General features: G+C 45.0%; 2 protein-coding genes across 2 annotated transcripts; both read left to right on the plus strand.

Moving 5' to 3' along the window:
• The first annotated feature begins 6,123 nt into the window (after nucleotides 1-6,123).
• actc2 (actin, alpha, cardiac muscle 2) lies at nucleotides 6,124-13,038 on the plus strand. Its single transcript, XM_083643651.1, has 7 exons — nucleotides 6,124-6,207; nucleotides 6,902-7,046; nucleotides 9,088-9,412; nucleotides 10,449-10,610; nucleotides 11,121-11,312; nucleotides 11,987-12,168; nucleotides 12,661-13,038. Exons 2-7 carry the CDS (start codon nucleotides 6,918-6,920, stop codon nucleotides 12,802-12,804), a joined length of 1,134 nt encoding a protein of 377 aa, XP_083499777.1. The 5' UTR covers nucleotides 6,124-6,207; nucleotides 6,902-6,917; the 3' UTR covers nucleotides 12,805-13,038.
• A 1,931-nt stretch (nucleotides 13,039-14,969) lies between these two features.
• On the plus strand, nucleotides 14,970-17,779 carry gjd2b (gap junction protein delta 2b; the record flags this gene model as incomplete). The annotated part of the gene is made up of 3 exons (XM_083643661.1): nucleotides 14,970-15,040; nucleotides 16,600-16,851; nucleotides 17,179-17,779. 3 exons carry the CDS (start codon nucleotides 14,970-14,972, stop codon nucleotides 17,777-17,779), a joined length of 924 nt encoding a protein of 307 aa, XP_083499787.1.
• Nucleotides 17,780-24,686: the final 6,907 nt, after the last annotated feature.

Here is a 24,686-nt window from a genome sequence, read left to right on the forward strand (position 1 = left end):
CATAACTGAACTGAACTGACCCTGGGCCATTCAGAGATGTATGCTGCCTACTTATGAGTTTGGCATGGTTTCTGTAAACACTGGGTGGAGGAGGGGACAGTGAAGGCTCTGAGCTACAGCCTCACTGGGTGGAGGAGCAGACAGTGAAGGCTCTGAGCTACAGCCTCACTGGGTGGAGGAGCAGACAGTGAAGGCTCTGAGCTACAGCCTCAGTCTGGGTGGAGGAGGGGACAGTGAAGGCTCTGAGCTACAGCCTCACTGGGTGGAGGAGGGGACAGTGAAGGCTCTGAGCTACAGCCTCACTGGGTGGAGGAGCAGACAGTGAAGGCTCTGAGCTACAGCCTCACTGGGTGGAGGAGCAGACAGTGAAGGCTCTGAGCTACAGCCTCAGTCTGGGTGGAGGAGGGGACAGTGAAGGCTCTGAGCTACAGCCTCACTGGGTGGAGGAGCAGACAGTGAAGGCTCTGAGCTACAGCCTCAGTCTGGGTGGAGGAGGGGACAGTGAAGGCTCTGAGCTACAGCCTCACTGGGTGGAGGAGCAGACAGTGAAGGCTCTGAGCTACAGCCTCAGTCTGGGTGGAGGAGGGGACAGTGAAGGCTCTGAGCTACAGCCTCAGTCTGGGTGGAGGAGGGGACAGTGAAGGCTCTGAGCTACAGCCTCACTGGGTGGAGGAGGGGACAGTGAAGGCTCTGAGCTACAGCCTCACTGGGTGGAGGAGGGGACAGTGAAGGCTCTGAGCTACAGCCTCAGTCTGGGTGGAGGAGCAGACAGTGAAGGCTCTGAGCTACAGCCTCACTGGGTGGAGGAGGGGACAGTGAAGGCTCTGAGCTACAGCCTCAGTCTGGGTGGAGGAGCAGACAGTGAAGGCTCTGAGCTACAGCCTCACTGGGTGGAGGAGGGGACAGCAGAGCATCCAGTATGCACAGGGATTACAGCAGAGCATCCAGTATGCACAGGGAGGACATCAGAGCATCCAGTATGCACAGGGAGGACAGCAGAGCATCCAGTATGCACAGGGAGGACAGCAGGGCTATATAGAGAAAGGTTAAAAGCCAGGCATCAGATCAATTGCTGCTCTCCTTGGGGATCCACCCCCTCCTCCCCCCACGTGTCTCAGACCTATGGTGATAGAAAAACATAGCCAGGATCAGGGGTGGGCAGCAGCCTAAAAACGTGTTATGGGCGTCTGGGTAGTGCAGAGGTAGATTCCCTGCTTACCAACACGAAGGTCACAGGTTTGATCCCCTCTGTGTTACCTCCAACGTGGTCAGGAAGCCGGATTGAGGGTATATATGTGTCGTGGTCGCTCCACTGGTGATTCCTCTGGTTGGTCGGCGGGGCACCTGTTACGGGGGAGGGGAACTGGGGGGGAAAGCGTGATCCTCCCACATGCTGGTAAAACCCCTCGCTGTCAGGTGAAAAGAAGCAGCTGGTAAGCACATGTATCGGAGGAGGCTTGTGCTAGTCTACTACAGCTCTCTGCAGATGGGCATGGCAGAGGGGGTGGAGCAACGACCGTGCAGGAATCATTTGTCAATTACAATTACAATTACAATTTGGGAGAAAACGAGGAGAAATAATATGAGATTTTGAGCTGAGTTGAATCCATGTAGCAGATGGGAAAATGGGGGCAGAGGAAGTGAATGAGAACGAGCCATGTCCGTCCTTCCCCTCAACAACAGCTGTTGTTGTGGCGTAGGCTACTCAGGCAAGGAACTTGACCAGTAATTGCCCCTGTGAGTGGTAGCGGAGGATGTGGTTGAACCTGTAGAACTAAATGTGAAGCAGGGATGAACAGAGGAAGAGCTTTGCAGCTAAAACCTTCCCTGGTAAAAAATAAAATACAAAATAAATAAAAAAGATGGAGGCTAAGGAAGACCATGTGGTTCCTCATGCCTGCAAATTGGGTCATTGTGGATGGGTGGCCAATAGCACACAAGCTTGAGTACATTTGACATGCTGTATGAAAGAGGGGACTACTGTATGGCTGCCTGGGCATTCATTCCTCATATCTCAATATTACTGTTTATTTGTCGTCTTAATGAAATAATGCTATCTATCCATCCATCCATCCATCTACCCTTTCCCTGACCACATTAACCAGCCCTGACTGGGGGATCCCAATGCATCCCATTCCCTAATTGGGATTGGCCAGTGTATAGGTCAAAGGTCAAACTGTATACTGTTGGTAAAAAATAGATATTCAACAAAGTGTCCACTTGCCTATTTGCTTTATCTCTGAGACTTTTATTGACACATGAGTCACTCCAACCAGTCTGGTTGCCAGAATAACATGTCGGAAGTGTACGTTTCTGCAATCCACGCATATGTAGAATATGAACCTTTCTGAAGCAAAATACGTTGCATAAGACGTTTCTAAATAGGTGAATGAACATTGTCTGCTATTGAAAGAGCGTGCTGGCCAGTTGTGACTGGGGTGGATGGAGGCCGTAAACGCTGGAGAGCAGAGATGATCCAGATGCTCTCTAGTTCTAGTTACTTGTGTAAAAAAAAGACTAGTAAGTACTGATTCAACTTGTTTACTCAAGTAAAATAAAAAAAAATTACAGGCTCTGAAATGTAGTAGTCAAGTTTAAAAGTAAAAAGTATTTCTACCGGCTGTTTCTGTGCAAAGCTAACTGAACCTCACGACATAATAAGAAGATATATATTAACTAGAATTTCTGCACGCTCAAGTCTAGGGTGGGGACTCTGGAGACGATGAAACTGAGCACATGGACACACAGCTCACATTGAGGATTGTTCAGGTAATCCTCAGTTCCTTCCTTCTTCCTGAAATGAACCATCTGTCATAGGAACTGCTGCAGGCTGAGGTTCAAGACGAGTGGGAGGAGGTCTTCCGTCTCCCACACGATACAGTCACCTGTGTGCACACACAGTCTCCCACACGATACAGTCACCTGTGTGCACACACAGTCTCCCACACGATACAGTCACCTGTGTGCACACACACTGGTGGAGTCTATCAAACACCCTCATGAATATGTAGAGGGCGCCACTGAGGGCCTAATGCGTTCATTTATGCATATCCCCTCATACAGTAACAAGGAAAGTAATATAGATGGATTACCAATATAATTTCTAGACTTTTCAAAGTGTTTGACTTCGCTGATTTATTTAAAACTAGAAATTGCACTCGATTTTCTAGGATGGAGACTCTGGAGATGCTAGCTAGCGAACGTAACGTTGGCCGCAGAACGTCACATCCGCCAGATTTGCGGGGAAATCTTGACCAGTGACCAGCAGAAATATCTTTGCAATGGGTGGCCGCAGAGAGCAGTGTAGAACAGCCTTTCCAAGTTCTGACCACATCTATTTAGCTCCAGGAAAGCCCAGGCTGATGACAGATGCTCGCACAGGGAATGCGGGTTGGATTACGGGGATGTCTCCGCTGGTCGTCCGTCACACCACCCACAGCTCCTATAGTCACATGACTTCCCCAGCAGTCACAGGAAGAGGTCAAACATGTTAATAGTGTGGAAACTGGAATCCATTTCCACTCACGGTGCTCAACAAAGTCAATTATCCAGGGCCTTCAAACAAATATGCTGTGTACTGTATGGAATAAGATAGGGCTGTGTTTTGAAAAGTAATATTAAGTGATTTTTGCCAATAAATCACTTGAAAAGGCTTAAAAATGTTGACAGACAGACAGACAGACAGACAGACAGACAGACACACTGACTGATTGATTGATTGATTGATTAGTAGGCCTAAGGTCTATTTCTATTAAAAAAAAATTGTTCCAGATGTGGCCATTTTGTAAATACTTTAATATATTTATTGATGTCTATGCATGCTCTTATACAGCTTTAATATATTGTTTGTTTTTTGTTGAGACTTTGTCAGTTGTTCTACACGAGTAGAACAACTGACAAAAAAAAAACTTTTGAGCAATACTCTTCCTCACTTTCGTACAACACACACCTGGAAGCTGCCCTGTGCAGCCAACCACAGCTTCGGCCTCCACTGCACAGCTGGATGTAAAACTTACTGCCTTGCTCATGGGCACCAGAGGCTTGATGTTCCCAGGCCAGATTTTCCAGTGCTCTGATCAAATAAAGAAGCGGTGACCTTCTGGTTACAAACGACCTTCTCTGCTCTGATAGGCTCCTTCAGACTGTGGTCAGATGCCAGCAGGCCTGTGCTGGATGACATGATGAGTGAGTCGCGGATAAGATTACCATAGTAGGAAGGGAGCTGCATGTGCCAAACCACTATGACCACGGTACTATTTTAAGGTAATAATAATTTTCATACAAATATATGTCTGTTTGCTTCTGTCTATCGCCGTGTGATATAATACAATAGTGGTTCAACCATATCCAGTTCATGAAACATTTTACATTTTTGTTCCATAGGCCGCGGAACCGGAAGGGCCGGTCGGCCTACTTTTGAACATCAAAAATATGCATGTAAAAAAAGAATCTTTGTGTGTAATTGTGCACATAAACAAAACAGGGAGGGGGGCGCTCTCTTCCCCTCTGTCTCTCTGACAACCTTCTGTCATGGAGCAGCATTCACCTGCTGAGCGACACACATCCCGGGGATACTGAACAGCGGGGCACACCAGTCCAGAATGGAGACGGCACCGCGAGGTAGTGGAACAGATGGGGTCGGTTTGGCAGGTGCCCCCGTCAATCTGTTCACCTGGAGAGAAAAGGTGCACTGTCATCATGTGTTCTTCTGGCTACAGGACAGGAGTGAGCCCCTCCTCAGGTTCAGATGTGCTGGCTCATCAGTGGCCAGACGCTCCTGTACGCGTTTCCTCTCCCGGCGCTGATCCGATGATTCTGATTGGCCCAAGAAAGCATCTTTTGTGGAAATCGGCAGACCATGGCGCATGGCAGTGCGCAGACAGGGCGAGATTTGACACGGATTGTGGTGCTGATGAACCCGACTACTTCTAAATGGGTTCCGCAGCCCATGGTCTAAACAGCCGGTGTTTGGTAGTTCTTTCCTGGGAAAAAAATGCCGCACAGGAAGTGACGTGGTTTCTGTTTCCGGTTTGTTTTCGAATAAACAGAAGAAGAAGAAGAACTGGGTAATACATGAGCAGTGATAGCCACCATGGCTCACAAAGACAAGAGCGCCACCTACAGAAACTCCGACTTCATCGACAGAAAATCTGCGTCATAGTTCCGCCCACACAGTTCGATTGACAGGTGATCCGTGGGAATTAAGTGCAGTGGGGGGGGGGGGGGGACACCACATAAATGAGTGCTGTAACAAAGATGGAGGCACAATCAAAACAATGAGTATCCTGAAGATCCGAGCCTGAGTATAGAATATCAGAGATCAATGTGATGGTCAATCTCCTTGGTTGTGGTATGTGTGTGTGTTTGAGAAAAGGACCCAATGACATATTCTAGTCTAGATAAAGGGCGGGACGTATACTGTAAAAGGGGAGGAGTTCAGTCAGTATATAAGTGTAACATTCAAACTCCATCCAATTCTCAACTAGCCAAGAATGTTTTAAAGATGTTATCTTGATTATTTAGGAATCTCTTTATCACAAGCAAGTCTCAAAGGACTTAACATAGACCTACCGTATGTCATCTACATCATATTCATATGCATCAGATATAAATGATGACTATACTGTGATGGCAATGTCTATGAGGCCTAACTATAAATCACACAGCATTTGACCTGCTGTAGGCTACTACACAATGTATGTGGACCTTCGGTGCCTTCAAAAAGGAGATGCACGAACTGTGCCAATAAAATGACAGTAGTCCAGTTTCACATCATTTGAACCCGAGTCTATTTTCACACAGAAGAACACCCGGTCTTTAATCCTACTGTACAGAGCGTCCCCTGGCCGCCACTTGCATGTGGCTGGCTGAAACCTTACCCATCAAATAACATTTGCTTTACAGGTCCGCTCCCTTTGAGGTGTTGAAAATAGAGAATTATCTCTTCTCACAGTCACAACCCCACTACTGGTCCTCCTCTATCCATACAAGGCTGTCCAGAGGGCCGAGGAGTCCGCCGGCCTGCTGCCTCTCCTCAGCCCTCCATTCATGGAGACTGGGAGCAAAGACACACTGCAGACCAAATATGGAAGAAGAGGACTGACGGGCTGGAGGCTCCACGGGGTATAAATGAAAGCCGTCTGCTCCCGGGGATCTCCACCACTGCTGCTTGCACTGCCACAGGGACAGGCTCTTAGTGCTGATCTGGTGAGTAGCAGCAGACACTAACAACTCTGATAACAAAGTCCAGCTGTTGTACAAACAATGCATCCAAAAGGGAAAGGCCGAGCAGCGGAGTTTACGGACAGCACTTGACGACGCAAGAGAGGAATTACGTAACTTTTATTGTGGACTGAACTTTTTTATTTATTTAAGCACCGATTAGTTTTCATTAGAGTCGTCGGAGTATTGTTGAAGAATCAACTCCTGGCTTATCTAAAGGCTATTTCTGCTGCTTTAATTCGGCTATCACTAGTCTGGATCGTTCATTCCGATGCATTGCTGAAGATTATGTACGAATCAACTAAAGGTTAAAAATAGGGCTGTATCACAAATGATGGGGGGGAGGGGAAGGGGGGGTGGGGGTTGCAGAGTTTTGAGACTACTTTTACATTTTGAGTCTGAATTTGATCTTGACTTTGAAATGCATAAAGCTACATGAAAATAGAATACACAAAGGACATTTTACATCTGTAAACTTGTATCACTGAAACAAATACTAGGGAGATAAAATTAGATTTTTTTTTGCTCCTACATTTCCTACATCTAAGAACCTGACTCGCCCTTCACAAGATAACCAAGCTATAGGCTACTACATTTGAAAGGGATAAGATCACAGCAGTAGCACATAGGAATATTAGGAACAGTATAGTGACATATTTTTCCCACCTCGCCTCACCAGAAAGCCAGCTGACATCATGTGTGACGACGATGAGACGACCGCTCTGGTGTGTGACAACGGCTCCGGGCTGGTGAAGGCTGGCTTCGCCGGAGATGACGCGCCTCGAGCCGTGTTCCCCTCCATCGTAGGCCGACCCCGTCACCAGGTGAGACCCAGCAGCTCAGCACACCTGGATGCATGCAGCTGGATGAGGGACAGGGCTATCAAATACATCACTTTGCCGTCGCGCACCTTGTGCGTCGGATGTTAACGTGCGTCACCCTGGGCGCGGTGACGTTAGCCACGTGACCTTGATTTATTGGAAACCACGCGGAGAATTCCGGGGGAAACGAGTTGGTGTAATGATGGATGCCCTGCAGCAAGGCTGGAGGCTGGAGCCTGGAGCCTTCCAGCGCCTCTCTTTGCCTTCCAGCCTCCCCTGGGAGGGAGACAGTTTCCAGTCATGCGTCACTGACCTTTGCATAACCCCAACCCCCCTGTGCCTCACCCCAAACCCCCTCACCCCAACCCCCCTCACCCCCCTGTGCCTCACCCCAAACCCCCTCACCCCCCAGTGCCTCACCCCAACCCCCCTCACCCTAAACCCCCTCACCCCCCCAGTGCCTCACCCCAACCCTCCTCACCCCCAGTGCCTCACCCCAAACCCCCTCACCCCCCTGTGCCTCACCCCAACCCCCCTCACCCCCCTGTGCCTCACCCCAACCCCCCTCACCCCAACCCCCTCACCCCAACCCCCCTCAGCCCCCAGCAGTGTCGGGGGTAACTCATTACAAAAGTAACATATTACATGTAATATATTACTTTTAGCAGTAACTCAGTAATATAACTTATTACAAATAGGATTTCAGTAATATTATACCAGGTACTTTGTCAAGTAACACAAGTTACAAATTGAGTTGCTTCCCCCCCCATCATCAAAGCACATCTTTAAATAAAGATATAATCATTTCCTAATCAAATTGTGTGTTCTTATGCAAATAACCACTATAGATGACAATAACAAAGGAAAAGAATAACATTTAGAATTTTGGATGTTTACACTGACTTCAAAGCGGTTTAAATTATTTTCTGGGATGGTTCGACAGGGCGGCGATGTCATTCTGCTACTGCTGTTATTTTGGTGAAAGTAATGCAAAAGTAGTGTAATAAGTAATTAGTTACTCTAGTAATATTGTAAAGTAACTTATTACATTCAAATGAAAGTAACTAGTAATATGTAGTATATTACATTTTGAAAGTAACTTGCCCAACACTGGCCCCCAGTGCCTCACCCCAACCCCCCTCACCCCCATGCGCGTCACCCAAACCGTGTGCGTCCATGTGTGTCCCAACATGACACACAAGAGCATTAACATCTGACGCACAAGGTGCGTGAAATAGCGGCGGTATTTGGCGCCCTCGGAGTGAGAACCTGTTGCTTGTGTACAGTAGCCTAATATGGTGGTTGTAGGCTACTGCAGAGCTGGCCCGTCCACAGAGCACTTAACATTCATATTAGGCTCTTTGATTACTGATAGTGATAGAAGGAGCTGTTGCAGGAGTAGTGCAGGGTAGAGACCTGCATCTGGCCTGAGCCTGAGGGGGCCTGTTTTTTGTCATGTTTGAACTGACATATTATTGTGGTGTTCAACGTGTTTTAATGTCATTTTTTGTATAGTGTTGATTTGATAGGCTTAGGGCTATTTGAAATTGATCAATAAGGGGCCGGGGGAGGGGGAGGACCTGAAATTCTGACAAGCCGTAGGGCTCACATCGGGCTCGGGCCAGAACATGTAGGGCCCGGGCCGGGCTAGGGCCTATAGATTTGAGGCCCGTGCGTGCACGGCTCTAGAGGGCTAGTCCTACTGGGAGTATGCAGTAATAGGATAGTAGCTGTAATGGCTATAGGTAGGCTATAGTAGATGTTTTTGTTGCTATTGTTGTAGCAGTAGTCTAGCAATAATACTGTAGTACCAGTGGGCTAGTAGACGTTTTTGTTTTCAGTCATTTCACATGGTATGTAGCTATAGTGAGTCAAAATGCTTAGAAAATAAATTGGAGCTTATAGGAGCTGTTAAATTGAATGTTTTCCCTTCATTGACAGAAACTTAAACAGAGACAGTCATGCCAATTGCATAATGAAATCCTACTTGAGCGTTTAGTTTCCCTTATCTCTATCCTGAGCATTCCTATCTCCTCCCTCGCAGGGTGTCATGGTGGGCATGGGTCAGAAGGACTCCTATGTGGGTGACGAGGCCCAGAGCAAGAGGGGCATCCTGACCCTGAAGTACCCCATCGAGCACGGCATCATCACCAACTGGGACGACATGGAGAAGATCTGGCACCACACCTTCTACAACGAGCTGCGCGTGGCCCCCGAGGAGCACCCCACCCTGCTGACCGAGGCCCCACTTAACCCCAAGGCCAACAGGGAGAAGATGACCCAGATCATGTTCGAGACCTTCAACGTCCCCGCCATGTACGTGGCCATCCAGGCCGTGCTGTCCCTCTACGCTTCCGGACGTACCACGGGTGAGCCGAGACGTTGTATTCGTGTTATATTTCACATTTTGGGCGTTTTTTCAAGCTGATGTTTCCATCCAGAGAAACTTAGAATGAGTGTGAACTTGAAGTAGGGCTGGGCGATATGGACAAAATCAAATATCACAATATTTTTGACTTTTGATATACCTCGATATCGATATTGCAACAATATTGTAGGTGCTTTCACAAAATATTTACACAATGAGGTTTTTTGATAAATAATCATCAATGTGGATATAATGATCAAGTGGGTAAAGGCAAATAATAAAACAACTGAAACAGTCTGGTAAGTTGCGAAAATTACTCATTTTATGCAGTATTTCAAAAACAACAACACTTATTTCTATGCTCTATGCCATAATAAGTCACAATATGACAATAACTAAAGTTGAAGAGGATATCTAGTCTCATCACAATATTGATATAATATTGATATATTGACCTATGTGAAGGAAGAATACGCTTGAATTCCTAGTTTGCTAAGTTTGCAAGCAAGTGAGGTAGTAAGGACTCCAAGAATCAAAGTGGATTTTATCTCAGTAAGATTTATCTAATTTATCTGATTTAACTGCAAACTCTGTACTGTAATGTCACTGTTTGTGATTTTATGTACAGCCATGATTCTTGCAGGATGAGGTTAGGTGTGCAGCCCAGCAGGCTGGTCCGGTGCTGTCAGAGGAGAGCAATCTTTCAGGAGAGACTTCAGATATCTTGTCCAAAGCATAGCACTGGAGCACACAGATCAAGTGTATAATGTACTTTTATTCAAGGACTAACGTTTTGACACCAAGTGCATCTTCATCAGAATCATACTGGAGCAATTTGATCTGTAGTTCCAAATCCATCCCCATTTTGCTCCCGATTCTGGTTCTGGTGCAGTGGTGAAATTATGCATAATAATAAGCCTACTATAAAATCATGATTAAAAAAGGAAATTGGCGAATTCACTATATCATTCTAATATAATTCACATTTGTCTTTATTAGTGGTGGTCATGTTTGTGCTGATCCACTGTCCTCTTCAGGTATTGTTCTGGACTCTGGTGACGGTGTGACCCACAACGTGCCCATCTATGAGGGCTACGCTCTGCCCCACGCCATCATGCGTCTGGACCTGGCCGGCCGCGACCTGACCGACTACCTGATGAAGATCCTGACTGAGCGCGGCTACTCCTTCGTCACCACCGGTAAGGAAATGACAGCTGAAGGAACAAAGAAAGTTGATCAAGTTTGCCCAACATGCTCAAATGAGAAGTTAAAGTGGTCATCTGTGAGGTTCTTGTTTGTTTTGTTTAATTTGGTGACATTTTGTATCCTAAGCGATCGTTGCTGTGGTGTATTCATTTCAGTGTATGGCACCACCCGGGCTGCTATTTCATATGCTAACAGCTATTATTGTTATGCATCTCTTCCATGCATCTCTCTGAATTGTCATAACCAGGGATTAACCCGTGTTGACTGAGTTAGTGTGAATTGACAAAACAAGGGTTCAACATGTGTCAGGTAACCCTGGCCCAACCTTGGTCGTTGGTATGAAAGTGGTATTAGTGAACCCGTAGGGCTCAACACTGATTTTACCGATCTACACTTACAGAAAATCTCACCCAACTGATATTTATTTGGTGGATGTCACATCCATAATGATTGATATCTGTTGTGAGCAACCAGTTAAAAATCTTCCACCTGTGTCCTGCCAGCGGAGCGTGAGATCGTGCGCGACATCAAGGAGAAGCTGTGCTACGTGGCTCTGGACTTTGAGAACGAGATGGCCACCGCCGCCTCCTCCTCCTCCCTGGAGAAGAGCTACGAGCTGCCCGACGGACAGGTCATCGTCATCGGCAACGAGCGCTTCCGCTGCCCGGAGACCATGTTCCAGCCTTCCTTCATCGGTGCGTTAGCCTCTATAAAGGCCTGTCAATATTTAGGGGTCAATGGTAGTCTGCTTAGAGTCTCACTTAAAGGAGAATTCAGTTTTTTTTACACCCCAGACCTTATTTCCAGCTTCAAATATGATGTTTAAGTCACCCTGACAACTTGGTTTGAATTGCATCAGCAGAAACGATAATCAGCTTGAACTGCAACCTCAAAACGAGGAAAACAGGGCATGTGAAATGCCTGTATTTATGTCTTGTAAATAGCTTATTTTCCGACACGCAGCGGGTCATATGCTTATTATATGACAAAGAGAACGAGATGAGAACGATCTAACATACCTCAGTGCTGCCGGTGTGGCACAGCCTGCTCTGTTTGCTGTCCGTCACATAGGTATTCCCTGGCTGCTGCATGTAATCCATATATGACGGTATTCCATACGGGCGGCCACTGAATTCAAAAGAATAGTTTATATTCTCTAACATATAAATATCATCAGTGTATATCAAGCTAAGCTACATGCAGCTACAGTGAGTGAACCCTGTCATTTCAGTGACAGAAGCAACCCAATCGCCAGCATGAAATGTCGGTATTGTACATTTTTGCAATCCATGGATACGTATATATATATGTAGATAGAAGAAAAGGACAAGTTTGTTTCTCTCTAACTCTCCTCTGTTTTGGTCAACAGGCATGGAGTCCGCTGGTATCCATGAGACCACTTATAACAGCATCATGAAGTGTGACATTGACATCCGTAAGGACCTGTACGCCAACAACGTGCTGTCCGGAGGCACCACCATGTACCCCGGCATCGCTGACCGCATGCAGAAGGAGATCACCGCCCTCGCCCCCAGCACCATGAAGATCAAAGTATGGATCTCCCATGACGACATGGGAATACTATGAATTAATGTACTCTTTCAATCAAATAACCTGTAGGCTAGAGAACTGTGAATAATCCCAATTCATTATAATCATAATAAATCATTCAGGCAACCCTAATCCAATAATAACGCTAACCTGGTTCTGGTTAAGGGCTTCAAATAGACAACCATTGCAGCATTGATCAATTCATCATCCTCATCCTCCTCATCATCATCATCATCATCAGAATCATCACATTGGAGATGGTTGATACTGACTGGCTGATGTCCAATTTAAAAAAAGGGACAAATTGAAAATATTGTCCAAAATTGTCCAAATATACTTACTGTAAGCAAGACACCAAACTCCTCTCTTCTCACTCTTAAGGGTTTCTGCTACCGAACATAACATGCGGTCATGGAATTTTGAATATTCTGTCAGGGGAAGATGTGTTGAAAAAGTAGCCCCATGTAACCCTCTCCTTCCTTCCTTCCTCAGATCATCGCTCCCCCTGAGCGTAAGTACTCGGTGTGGATCGGCGGCTCCATCCTGGCCTCTCTGTCCACCTTCCAGCAGATGTGGATCAGCAAGCAGGAGTACGACGAGGCGGGACCCTCCATCGTCCACAGAAAATGCTTCTAAACAACCAGTGACTGCAACCCCCCCTCTCAACGCAGTGGCAACTACAATGAAAAGACTCTTTACATTACCACCGCCTGGATATGAACAACTTGGACGTCCAGGCAGGCCTTCCCTCTACGTTTGTCTGTGTACAGTTTGTTTACGCGCAAGAGCAATTTACATGTGCTTTTAATTTGTGAAATGTATTTTTATGCGGATATTTATAGGTTTGTATAAAATAAACAAGAACTGGGATTTGCTGTCATGTCCTCTGTTTGCCATGTCCAAAGGAAATGATGGATAGATAGGTAGATAGATAGATAGATAGATAGATAGATAGATAGATAGATAGATAGATAGATAGATAGATAGATCAATAGATATGATATAGGAGGCAGACAGACAGACAGACAGACAGACAGAGAGTAACCCATGAAATGTTTCATTTTCATGTGTACATCCTTCCTGAATCAGTTCATATGAACAGTAGGCCTATTTCAATTGGATTGCTATTGACAGATAAACAGGTTGCCCTCTTAAGTTGTTCTTGGAAACGTAGCGAGGCAGTAACGAGATTAGTCGCTGTAACAGACACTAAGTTTATCCAATGCAGGAACAAATGGCTGCATATAGCAGGTCTATTTTTAATCACTCTTTCAGAGAAAATCTCCACTGTACAGCGCTATCCTCTTCTCTCTCTCTTCTCTGATGAAGGGTGAAACAGTCAAGCTTGTCTGAGCACCCTCATTTATGTTCTTTTGTTCAGAATCTCGTGAGAACTCTGCGCTACCATATGCAGGAGTAGTACTTATATATAGCCTAGTAGAACTCTGGGCTACCACATGCAGGAGTAGTACTTATATAGCCTAGTAGTGAAATAGTAGTAGTATTAGCTGTCCTATAGCTGGCCTTGGCCTTTGACCTCCTTAGGGAGGAATGGCAGTAGATAAGAAGATTTCCATATGAGATCAATAGGCTATACACTGCAAAAAGTGACAAGCTTGGCAAAAGGTATTACGTCTCCAGATTTAAATGTTTGAGGATATACAGTATATAGCCTATATATATATATATATATTGTAACGTGTTTAGGTAATCCTGTAGTATTACCTGTAATGTGATGTGCAACCTAAGTGTCTGGATCGCAGCTAGGAACTGATGTGTGTGGGTGTGTTCCTAGGGGGAAGGGGATATATGTGACCAGCGGCCGGGGCGGAAGCGAGTCAGTGCCATGCGGGCGAGCAGACCGGTTGTTGTGTCTAGAGCTAGCGGTGTGAAGCTAGCTGCTAGGAGCTAAAGAAGCCTGTGAATAAAGAACCTGTACCAACTATAACTCTCCGTTCCTTGGCATATCACCGATACGCTACAATATATATATATAAGTTTAGAATTTAGTTTCATAATTTAATTCGATACCCTCCCCCGCCTTCAAGAAAGGCAATAGACAATGAGATTTAAGACACAAAATCACATTATGGTCAAATGTAGAAGACAATGAAACAAACAATATAATCAGACGTATTCAAAGTTCAATGGAAACCTGATGTAATGAAATCGTGATAGGCTATCTCTTGAATGAAGTCATATTGACATGTGAATCAAGTGAAACTGATCTACATTTGCATCATTTTTTGCCAGTGCAGTTCCTGTTGAAACCGTGAAATAAGGTTGATAGTGTATGTGCGGATCATACCAGATCAAATCACTTGGCGAGCTTGTCATTTTTTGCAGCGTGTCACAGCATCATTTCACACGGAGGGAGGCGGAGGACACTTGGATACTCCCAAAACGTGTCACTGTCGCTGGCCGGCATCTCCACACATCATCACACCAACCAACCTGTGCGTGTGTGTTACGCAAAGGAGACTACTTAAAGCGGGATTACTGCGCGCTGCCAGCAGCACACTGAGCTCCGTGCAACAGCACTGCGCGCAACGTGCCGTGTCGTGCACACGGCTGAACTGAGCACAGCGGACAGGCAGACAGGCACTTGGAGAGCGGAGAGAGCAGAAGCGCTCCGGCTGTCCACAGAGCTTCAACCAGGAGCGCTTCACACACAATAACACCCATGCATCCTTTGGATAACGCCGGAGCCCTGGGAGATCTGGACGGGAAATAATAATTCTACTCATTTTGTTTTTGCACATTTTACGCACCGGAGTGCCATCATCTCCGAATGAACAATCATGGGGGAGTGGACCATATTAGAGCGTCTCTTGGAGGCGGCTGTCCAGCAGCACTCTACTATGATCGGCAGGTAAGCATCGGGGGCAAAGTGGCATACCTTCACCCTAAATATGGGGGGGGAAGGGTTGAGGGCAAAACAACACAGTGTCAAGTGGGCGTGAACCTGGGGAAAAGCGCGCACAAAGGCGAAACTCGTTGAATGCAACAGCATGCAACTAAGAAGCGCTGGATGCTGATTCAATAAGCCTTATTCAATCATATTTTCTAAAACTTTGACGGTTTAGAGTGCTAAATGATACATGTTGAGGGCAGCCAGTTTTGTTCATCACACTTTGAGGGATGGGGAGGAGAAAATAGTCAGGTGAGATTGGACATTTCAGTACTGGACAGCTCCCAAACGGCCGCTCCAGCCAGCAGACGACTGACAGGCTTTGTTTTTCAAACCCTAATTGAGTTTTTGATTGCCCACTTAGAACCCAGTTTACCCACCTTAATGAGCAGAACTCGAGTTTAGCTCTTGAAGATGAATGTTTAGGGGCGTAAATTCGTATTAAGAAGGATACAATTGAAAGTTGTATTAGGAGAAATGTTAAGTAAAGCATTTCTGAAATGATAATTGGGGTTGTTTGCCTGTGATCGCCAACTGCGAGGTCACAGATACCTCACTTGTTTATGCCAACATAATTAACATACAACCATGAATAGCAAAATGTTAACTTATTTCTTCTCAACACATACCGGTAGTTAGGCTATGTAGGCTAATTAATGTCATTTTGGGGGGAAAGAGGATTATTATTATTATGTTAGGAAAGCTACAATTATGTGTGGTTTTTCTGATTTTGAACATCTTAGAGGGAGGGTCGTCGACAGCACATAGAAACTGCGTCTGCTGCATCTGTGTCTGTCTGCTTCAAGATGACTATAACAGAGTGCCCCTACACACCTGATAGTGTGTGGTACTTTAAATTAGGACCCATGGCAAACATGAACTCAATGAATAGTTCCATCTATTAAAACTGTATAGGCAGACTTTGGTGCTTTTGACTGACCCCAATTCATTTGTATTTTTTTAAAGCACTAATTAAAACAGAAACAGAAAACAATGATATGAAGTCATTTGGGAACAAACTAATTGACAAAGTCATGAAAGATTGTACTGATAGAATAAAGCACATGTGAGATATGACAAAAACCTTACGTGGGTCTGTGGTCAGTAGGATGTTATTCACCACTACACCCCTAGTCTCACGTGGTCCGACCCAACGTCTTACGTCACCACACTTACAACGATAGAAGATGTGAATCACAAGTCAACGTTTCTGGGTTTTGCCATCAGAAATCCTGTGGCGAAATCTGATTGGCTGGCTGTTACAGAAGTCCGGCTCTCTGCATGCATTGGTGCATCGTTGAAAATGTACCGCCCCACAAGTTGCATCACGCCGTCCGTGGGTTGGTCAATTCATACGTCTGTCACAGTCACACCTTTTGTTTTGGTCTTAGGGGGGCGGTCCTTTCAATTGTGCACCAGATGTAGATATCTGTCTACGTCGGCTGGCTACTGCGAGACTACTATACACCCCTGATGCCCCTATGTCTGTCCCTTCACTACATACGCTTGTTTTCCTGCAGGATCCTGCTGACAGTCGTGGTGATCTTCCGGATTTTGATCGTGGCGATAGTCGGAGAGACGGTCTACGACGACGAGCAGTCCATGTTCGTGTGTAACACCCTGCAGCCGGGCTGCAACCAGGCCTGCTACGACAAGGCCTTCCCCATCTCCCACATCCGCTACTGGGTGTTCCAGATCATCATGGTGTGCTGCCCCAGCCTCTGCTTCATCACCTACTCCGTGCACCAGTCCGCCAAGCAGAAGGAGCGCAGGTACCAGCGCCATGATTTGGAAACCCTCATTAGTGTTTTGCTTGCACCTGCATTTATTTTGCCTTTTCGACACATAATGGCCCACTTGAAAAGGGTCTGTAACCAGTGTTTTGTTTCAAATTGAAGTTGACATTGTAGACATAAAATGCTGATATTCTAAACATGCATTTTGCCAACATTTAGTTTCAAATTTACGTTGAGCCAACATAATGAAGATGTCGCACACTCCAAAATTCTCCTCTGCTGTGTTCAAATTTGCGTTGATAACATATCCTGGTTTTCAGATATGCAAAATGCCAACGTTTTATTCTGGCGTTTGGGTTGCAGGTACTCCACCGTGTACCTGTCGCTGGACAAGGACCAGGACTCCTCCTCCAAGAGAGACGACAGCAAGAAGATCAAGAACACCATCGTGAACGGCATGCTGCAAAACACGGACAACTCCACCAAGGAGGGGGACCCGGACTGCCTGGAGGTGAAGGACGCCCCCGGCTCCTCGGCCCTGCGAACTAGCACCAAGTCCAAAATGCGGCGTCAGGAGGGCATCTCCCGCTTCTACATCATCCAGGTGGTGTTCCGAAACGCGCTCGAGATCGGCTTCCTGGTCGGGCAGTATTTCCTCTACGGATTCAACGTGCCCGCGGTGTACGAGTGCGACCGCTACCCGTGCATCAAAGACGTGGAGTGCTACGTGTCGCGGCCCACCGAGAAGACGGTGTTCCTGGTTTTCATGTTCGCCGTGAGCGGGATTTGCGTGCTGCTGAACTTGGCGGAGCTCAACCACCTCGGCTGGAGGAAGATCAAGACGGCCGTGCGGGGCGTGCAGGCCCGGAGGAAGTCTATCTATGAGATCCGAAACAAAGACCTGCCCAGGATGAGCATGCCCAATCTGGGCCGCACTCAGTCCAGCGACTCGGCCTATGTGTGACGGTCCGACCCGAGGCTGCAGTCTGCAGGACGGGGGAGGATGTGTACAAATGATTTATTAAGAATGTGGTGCGCTGCAAAAACACTTAGCGTAACAAGTCATTTAAGAGCATAGAGTGCCTAGACGCGCCCGCTTCCGGGGTTCGCATGGCACCTCAGGAAGTGAATTCCCCATTCATTTCGCCATTGGCGTCCCATCAAATCCTTATATAGAGTTTTAAGCCTGGAACCTTCTTTTTTTATTGGATGTGTTATGGTCACTCATGAAGATTTACCTCTTAGCTGGTCGGCTTGGTTCCAGGCTTAAAACTCTTTATACAAGGATTTTACAAGATGTCAATGGAGAAATTAACGGGGAATTAACTTCCTGAGGTCCCATGCGGACCCCAGAAAGGAGCGGTACTGAGGCACTCTGTTGAGTCGTGAAATGTTACTCTTTTTTTCTTAAAACCTGAGAATATATCTGCCAGATTTAATTTGTTTCCAAATCAACTTGTTTCATGGATTTCCTTGACATTCAAAGAGTCATTTTCTTGATACGAGTGGAGTGATCTGACTTTACTCTTCCTTCTTTCAAGATTTTAAAGCAGCTACGAGCAAGATTTTCGATTGAAACAGTCTAAATTTAATATCGATGCCTCACATCTTACCTCAGATAGTAGACGAGACCAACGCCGAGTAGTCTCGCTTGAACGCTGAGTGAATCGGCCAGTCTTGTCTTGATGATTAGTCTGTCAGCGGACCGGCAGATCAGGAAGTGAAATGAAATGGTTTGCGGCAGAGAGAGCAGAAAGTAGCGAGGACAGTTGTTTTGGGTCTGCTGCTACGGCCGTAAACCGTTTCACTCTGCTTAGCAACTGTTTACAGCTGCCGTAAACCATTTCGCTCTGCCTAGCAACAGACCCAAAACATCAAAGGGTTTTCTGCTCTCGCGAACATCTCTCGTTATATTGTAACAGTTTGTTTGAAAGTAATTTTGTAATTTTGTGGTTATAGCCGAAGTGGCTGCCGCAAACCGTTGCATTTCACTTCCTGATCTGCCGGCCCGCAGACAGACTAATCATCAAGACAACACTCGCCGATTCACTCGGGGCTCAAGCGAGACAACTCTCGTCTACTATCTGAGGTAAGATGTGAGGCATCGATATTAAATTTAGACTGTTTAATAACAATCGAAAATCTTGCTCGTAGCTGCTTTAACACTTGTTTCTAGAAGATTCCTGAAACAAATCAAACTGCATTGAAGATGACTTATCTCCGCCGTTTCAAGAAAAATAAGATTTATAGCTGAATATGACAATAAATGACGGGTTAAGATGGGGGGCGGGGAGAATTACAGTATGAACAATTTATCTCGCCGACCTCTTCTTGAATTTGGTGGGGTATATCGATTTTATTTGTCTTTTATGGACAACCAAACAGCAAGCGGACCAAGCATTTGTTCGTCGTCGTCGTCTTTGTGAAGAGATGGCACTGATGAAACGTTTGTGTTTAAATTCTTTGTAAAGTGCTTCTTAAAAGCATAGACTCATATCTAATTTTAAGTAGGTTCTTTTTGTCTCTCTTTGTATTCTTGCACTAATAAGCCAAAAAATAATAGGCCTATCATATTTGAGCTGTGTTTGAATGACATTCCAATGGTTTCAAACGTCGTCACTTCTACCCCAGTAAAACACACTTTCTGGCAGTAGAAAGGGCAAGACTATTTTTAGACTTGTTTTTTATTAGATCACATATTCTTACAGTATATCTCTCATCTCAAATCTGGTAGCCTATATCTTATTATTATATCTATTAGCAATGTCATTGTTTTGGATGCCTGTGCTGACACCACTGACCTTAACCTGAGTGATCACTCCTTGGCTTTTGGCAGCACCTGGAAGGCTGTTGCCAAACTGTGACTTCTTTGGCTTTGCTTTGTTCTTTCTTCTTTTTTTACACCCAAGCCAGCGGCCATTTCTTTCATTTGTGACGTTGATTTCACGTAATCAAGTGCCATACATGTACATAAATATATACATTATATATCTATATATACTGTATAGAGAGCGAATATTATAACCTTTATCCAGAGATATGAATTCCATGAAATCCCACTTTGGATTATAATGCAATCATCCTCTTTCATTTGAGAAAGAGGATTTCATTTGAATAGATGTATGGAAATGGTGTGCTATTATCGGCTTTGATTTAAATTTGCAACACAAAAAGCCAACCAGCCATTGCATATTATTCCAGGGTTATTGATCTGATCTTGATGGACTCGGATCGTAATCAAATGCAGCAGCCATTTGAATTTCAATGGGAAAAGAGGCGACGCGTTACTGCCGCTGGTGCTATCATTTTCAAGAGCAATGATTTGAGTTCTGTCGCTGTGAGACGGATCTGATGAGCATCTGGAATAAAAAACAAAGCCATATGAACAAGATGTGTGTGGTGTGTGTGATGTTAGCTCTTCAGCATGGCGATCAGCACTTCACCTTTGAGAACCTTTCAATTGAAACAATGTTGAAAGGAAGACTTTGAGACATTTTCAAATTCAAGGCAGTCAGTTTTCTTGTCTAGACACTCGTCTATTTGGGGAAAAGACTTAAACCAATGTAAGAATGCATGCCATTGATTGGTGTTAAAGTCCATTCATTCGAGTCACAAAGAGTCCTGAATAAGATCGCACTAGTTTTACTGAATCATTTAAATTGTTAAACACATTGAGGAATTTGTCTTGGTTTTTGGTGCAGAGCCATATTGACATACAGTACACAGTACAACCTGGATGCAGAAAGACGGCCAAATATACATTCCTGACACAGATACTGTAAACAAATACAGCCAGAGTAGAAGTCCCTACAGTATATACTGCACTTTTACTATTGCTTTCTTGAAAACTCTAAATGTGTTTTCTCCTTTCTGGAACAAATAAGGCAACAATAGTAACTAGTCATTTGGCAGACAGAGATTTGTGTTGTGTGCTGATGTGTCATTGTATTTCTGCTGTAAAATATTAAAGAAGGAATCATCAGTATAATAGGTGCAGGAATCAGTATGAATGCATGAAAGATTAATTATTTGATGGGCACTACTGTTCTGTTCTGTATATAGGACTATTGGAGGATAGATGCATGTATGCATGCAGGAACGATGGATTATTATGGCAAGTAATGAGAGTACAACTACTTTGTGATTGTACTTAGGTAGGATTTTCAGGTATCTGTACTTTACCGAGTATTTCTTTTTCGGACAACTTTTTCCTTTTACTCCCTATATTTAACACAAATATCTGTACTTTCAACTCCTTACATTTTCAAAACAGTCTACTTACTTTAGTTTGAATGCACGGCAGACAAAAGCCATGTAACGTCTCACGCTCTCCCAGCTCACCTCATGTGCACCTTTTTGTGTGGAAACCCTATCACACAAATTATTAATCAAAGTATATAATCTTTAAACGTCTTGAAACATGTTTGGAGGAGATCTTTCAAGTTTAATAGTCTTCAAATTACATCAATATGATGTGAGTTTCAGTTAGCTTTGCACAGAAAGAGCTGGTAGAAATACTTTTTACTTTTATACTTATTCACCTTATGTAGCCACGCCCATTTTACCCGGTTGTGTGGTCGTGTGACGACTTCCGGGTAAAAAAAAGAAAGAAAAAGAAAATGGCCGGCTGCTCCAATATCATCTAACTCTGAATTAACTAATAATTTAGCCAATTGTATGTAACATACCAAATAAAAGCAAACGGCAATGTCTAAGGATGCAACGCCATGTCACTGGCTCGTTAATTCTCGCATTCCAGGGAATTATATTAATGTCTGCGGGTCTTATAGACGTAATTGCTCGCGCTGCGCTCGGAGGAGAGAAAACCATCTGAAGCTTTCTTTGTTGGAGTCCAGGTATGTTTTACAAGAAAGTGCTCGTCATTGTCGACGATAACGTTATCTGACCTGGCTAACAGTGGATACTTGCTTGCTTGCTGTGTACCGAGCTCAAAGTAGTAGGCTACGTTCTTTGTTTTACCCCCTGCACTGTCCGCTACAAAAACAACTCTCTTCTTCTGACGTTCATTTGTATTTGGCGCCGTGACCGCCGGAAGTGTTAACACGACCCGGAAGAATTTGGCCCACCCCCGCATATGAACATAAGGTGAATAGCTCTGACCTTTTTTCACTTTTACTTGAGTGAATAAGTTGAATCAGTACTTCTACTTCAGTCTTTGTTTTACACAAGTAACTGTACTTGTACTTAAGTAAAGAATGTGTGTACTTTCCCATCTCTGCTGACAGCTACATGGCATTTCCATGTGCTCACACAGAGCCCAGCATGAGCAGCCATGTTTGCCATCATTGCATCCACCTGTCCTCCTTGGCCCGGAGAGAAGAAGAAGAACCTCGGCTTCAGGGCCATCTGACGCTGAGGTTGCCTTCAAGGTGACTGGGAAAACGCTGAGTAGACAGCTGGAGAGTGCTCCTCCTCTGACCAACCAGAGAGCAGGGGGTGTGTGTGTTTAGGTGTGTGTGTGCGTGTGTGTGTGTGTGTGTGTGTGTGTGTGTGTGTGTGTGTGTGTGTGTGTGTGTGTGTGTGTGTGTGTGTGTGTGTGTGTGTGTGTGTGTGTAGGACAGGACAGGAGGTATTATCTGTGAGACAGGAGGGGCCAGGTAGAGCTGCCAAGATGACTCTGCAACTCCGAGGAGAAGAAATCGAAGAGCGAAGGCCGGGACATATCAATCTCAAATTCAGCCGGGATTTTACATCCTCCTCTAAAACACACAACACCACCCTCCACCTCCACCTCCACCTCCATCTCCACCTCCACCTCCACCTCCACCTCCACCTCCACCTCCACCTCCACCTCCACCTCCACCTCCACCTCCATAAGCTGTTTGACAGATGACTTTGATCACAAAGCTCTTATACAGTACCAAGAGAGGCATTGGGCATGCAGGTAGTGCAATGGTAGATTCCCCTGCCTACAAACACAAGGCTTGCAGGTTCTTTGCCTTGCTTGGATCAGGCTCACTTTCGAACTTGACTTTCTTTTTTATGTCAACTACACACCCGTAAAGCTTCTTAACTGCATCTTGCACAGTTTTGACGCTATCACGTTCGCAAAATCAGTCCACAGACAGACAGAGAGACAGACAAACAGACAGACATACTGTATCAACACATAACATGCCTTGCTCTACGTATTGCCATCAAAATACACAGGGAGTTGAACCCCTAATCCTATAACCTCACCCTGGCAGTATTGTCATGCTTCAGTCCTACCTGCCTGCTCTCTGCTATTATGCAAATCTAGCAGCTCTGGAAACAGTCATTCCCAGGCGTCGCTGAGAGGTTGGGGAGAGGTTAGTGATTAAAAAGTCACAGATGAGAGGGAGAGCATTGTTAGAGCTGGCAGATTGGATTATTGGTTTCTAATATTTCCCATTGTCACCTTTGCGCGTGCTTCTCTCATAACGCGGGACATCGCAGACAGTACTTCCTGCTAAAAATAGCCTGAGCCCTGGTGCCACCACCTGTTTCCACATCCTCTCCCTGCTGTTTAGCACCTTTAAACTTCTCAAACTGAAGCGAAGGCGTCGACTTTGTCTTGATGTTAGCATTTTTCTTAACACTCGAGGACAACTGCTTTTATTTTGAAAGGTTTTACTGCAAAGTGTATTAGTGTTTGGTGTGTATTGCACATTGTTGACTTTATCATGAGTATCAAAGACAATTTTCGACAATTCAGGCTGCCTGGTTGCCAGAATAAAACGTTAGTATTGTAAATTTCTGCAATCCATGGATATGTAGAACGTCTCTGCTAAAAATATGTTGCATATTAAGTTTTTAGTGTATTTAAATGTTATAAAGTCTGTTATTGAAATAGCGCGGTGGCCAGTAAGGGTGTTGTGGCCGGGGTGGATGGAGGGTGTAACACTTGACTTTGACACCGCCCTGTTCACATCCCAGCATGTTCAAAGTCTACATTTAAACCGTGAGTCACATTTAACGTTTTTCTTATTTGAGCATAACCCAAACCATAACCAAGTTGTTTGACTTGCCTAACCTTAAACAAAGTTGTTGAATGAATGAATAAGTGAGTGAGTGAGTGAGTGAGTGAGAGAGTGAGTGAGTGAGTGAGTGAGTGAGTGGGGGAGTGAGTGAGTGAGTGAGTGAGTGGGTGGGTGAGTGAGTGAATGAATGAATGAATGAATGAATGGATTTTATTTGACATAATGTTAATACATAATGATTAGAAGCCCTTAGGCCACAACCATTACACATGCATTAAATCGGCAGGGGATTTTACACACAATGAATAAAGTCCAGGAGACGTATTATTTCCATAATTGTGGTCCTCGTTAAAGTTGTTTTATTTGCGTTTAACATGTGGAAAGACAGCAAGGTTTTCAAATTAACTGATGTTTTCTTTCAAATGTACATTTAGATTGTGCGTATCCTGGCAACTGGCTCGCGTCAGGACAACAATGCTATCTATTCTTATTCCAGTATATCAATGTATCACCACACTCTCTTCAGCTGAGAAGTGCATATACCACTTTAGCTCAAACGCATACAAATTAAAATGTAAAGCTCCTGCATTTCTTCTTTGCACTACAGGCCTGTGTGTGTGTGTGTGTGTGTGTGTGTGTGTGTGTGTGTGTGTGTGTGTGTGTGTGTGTGTGTGTGTGTGTGTGTGTGTGTGTGAATGCCTGCAAGCGGGCGTATGTGGATGTGTGTGTTTCCTCCGGACAATATCCAAACCAGTGAGAGCCACTCAGAGCTTCTTCAGACACATATCCACTCATAAATATTCATAGCATACTGCCTTACAGTACACTTAGGATCAATAGACTGTACGTCAAACAAGCTGTGGTAGAAAATGTGATGGTTGACTTGTTTTGAATTCAGCTGTCGACTCT

This window comes from Poromitra crassiceps (assembly GCF_964638095.1).
Source record: "Poromitra crassiceps genome assembly, chromosome: 9".
Classification (NCBI taxonomy): Eukaryota; Metazoa; Chordata; class Actinopteri; order Beryciformes; family Melamphaidae; genus Poromitra; species Poromitra crassiceps.

What these genes read in the sequence shown, in the direction of transcription:
- actc2 (XM_083643651.1), top strand. Translation starts at nt 6,918, where the DNA reads ATGTGTGACGACGATGAGACGACCGCTCTGGTGTGTGACAACGGCTCC. An exon ending in CGCTTCCGGACGTACCACGG is followed by an intron (nt 9,413 to 10,448) that starts GTGAGCCGAGAC and finishes TGTCCTCTTCAG; the next exon opens with GTATTGTTCTGGACTCTGGT. An exon ending in CTACTCCTTCGTCACCACCG is followed by an intron (nt 10,611 to 11,120) that starts GTAAGGAAATGA and finishes GTGTCCTGCCAG; the next exon opens with CGGAGCGTGAGATCGTGCGC.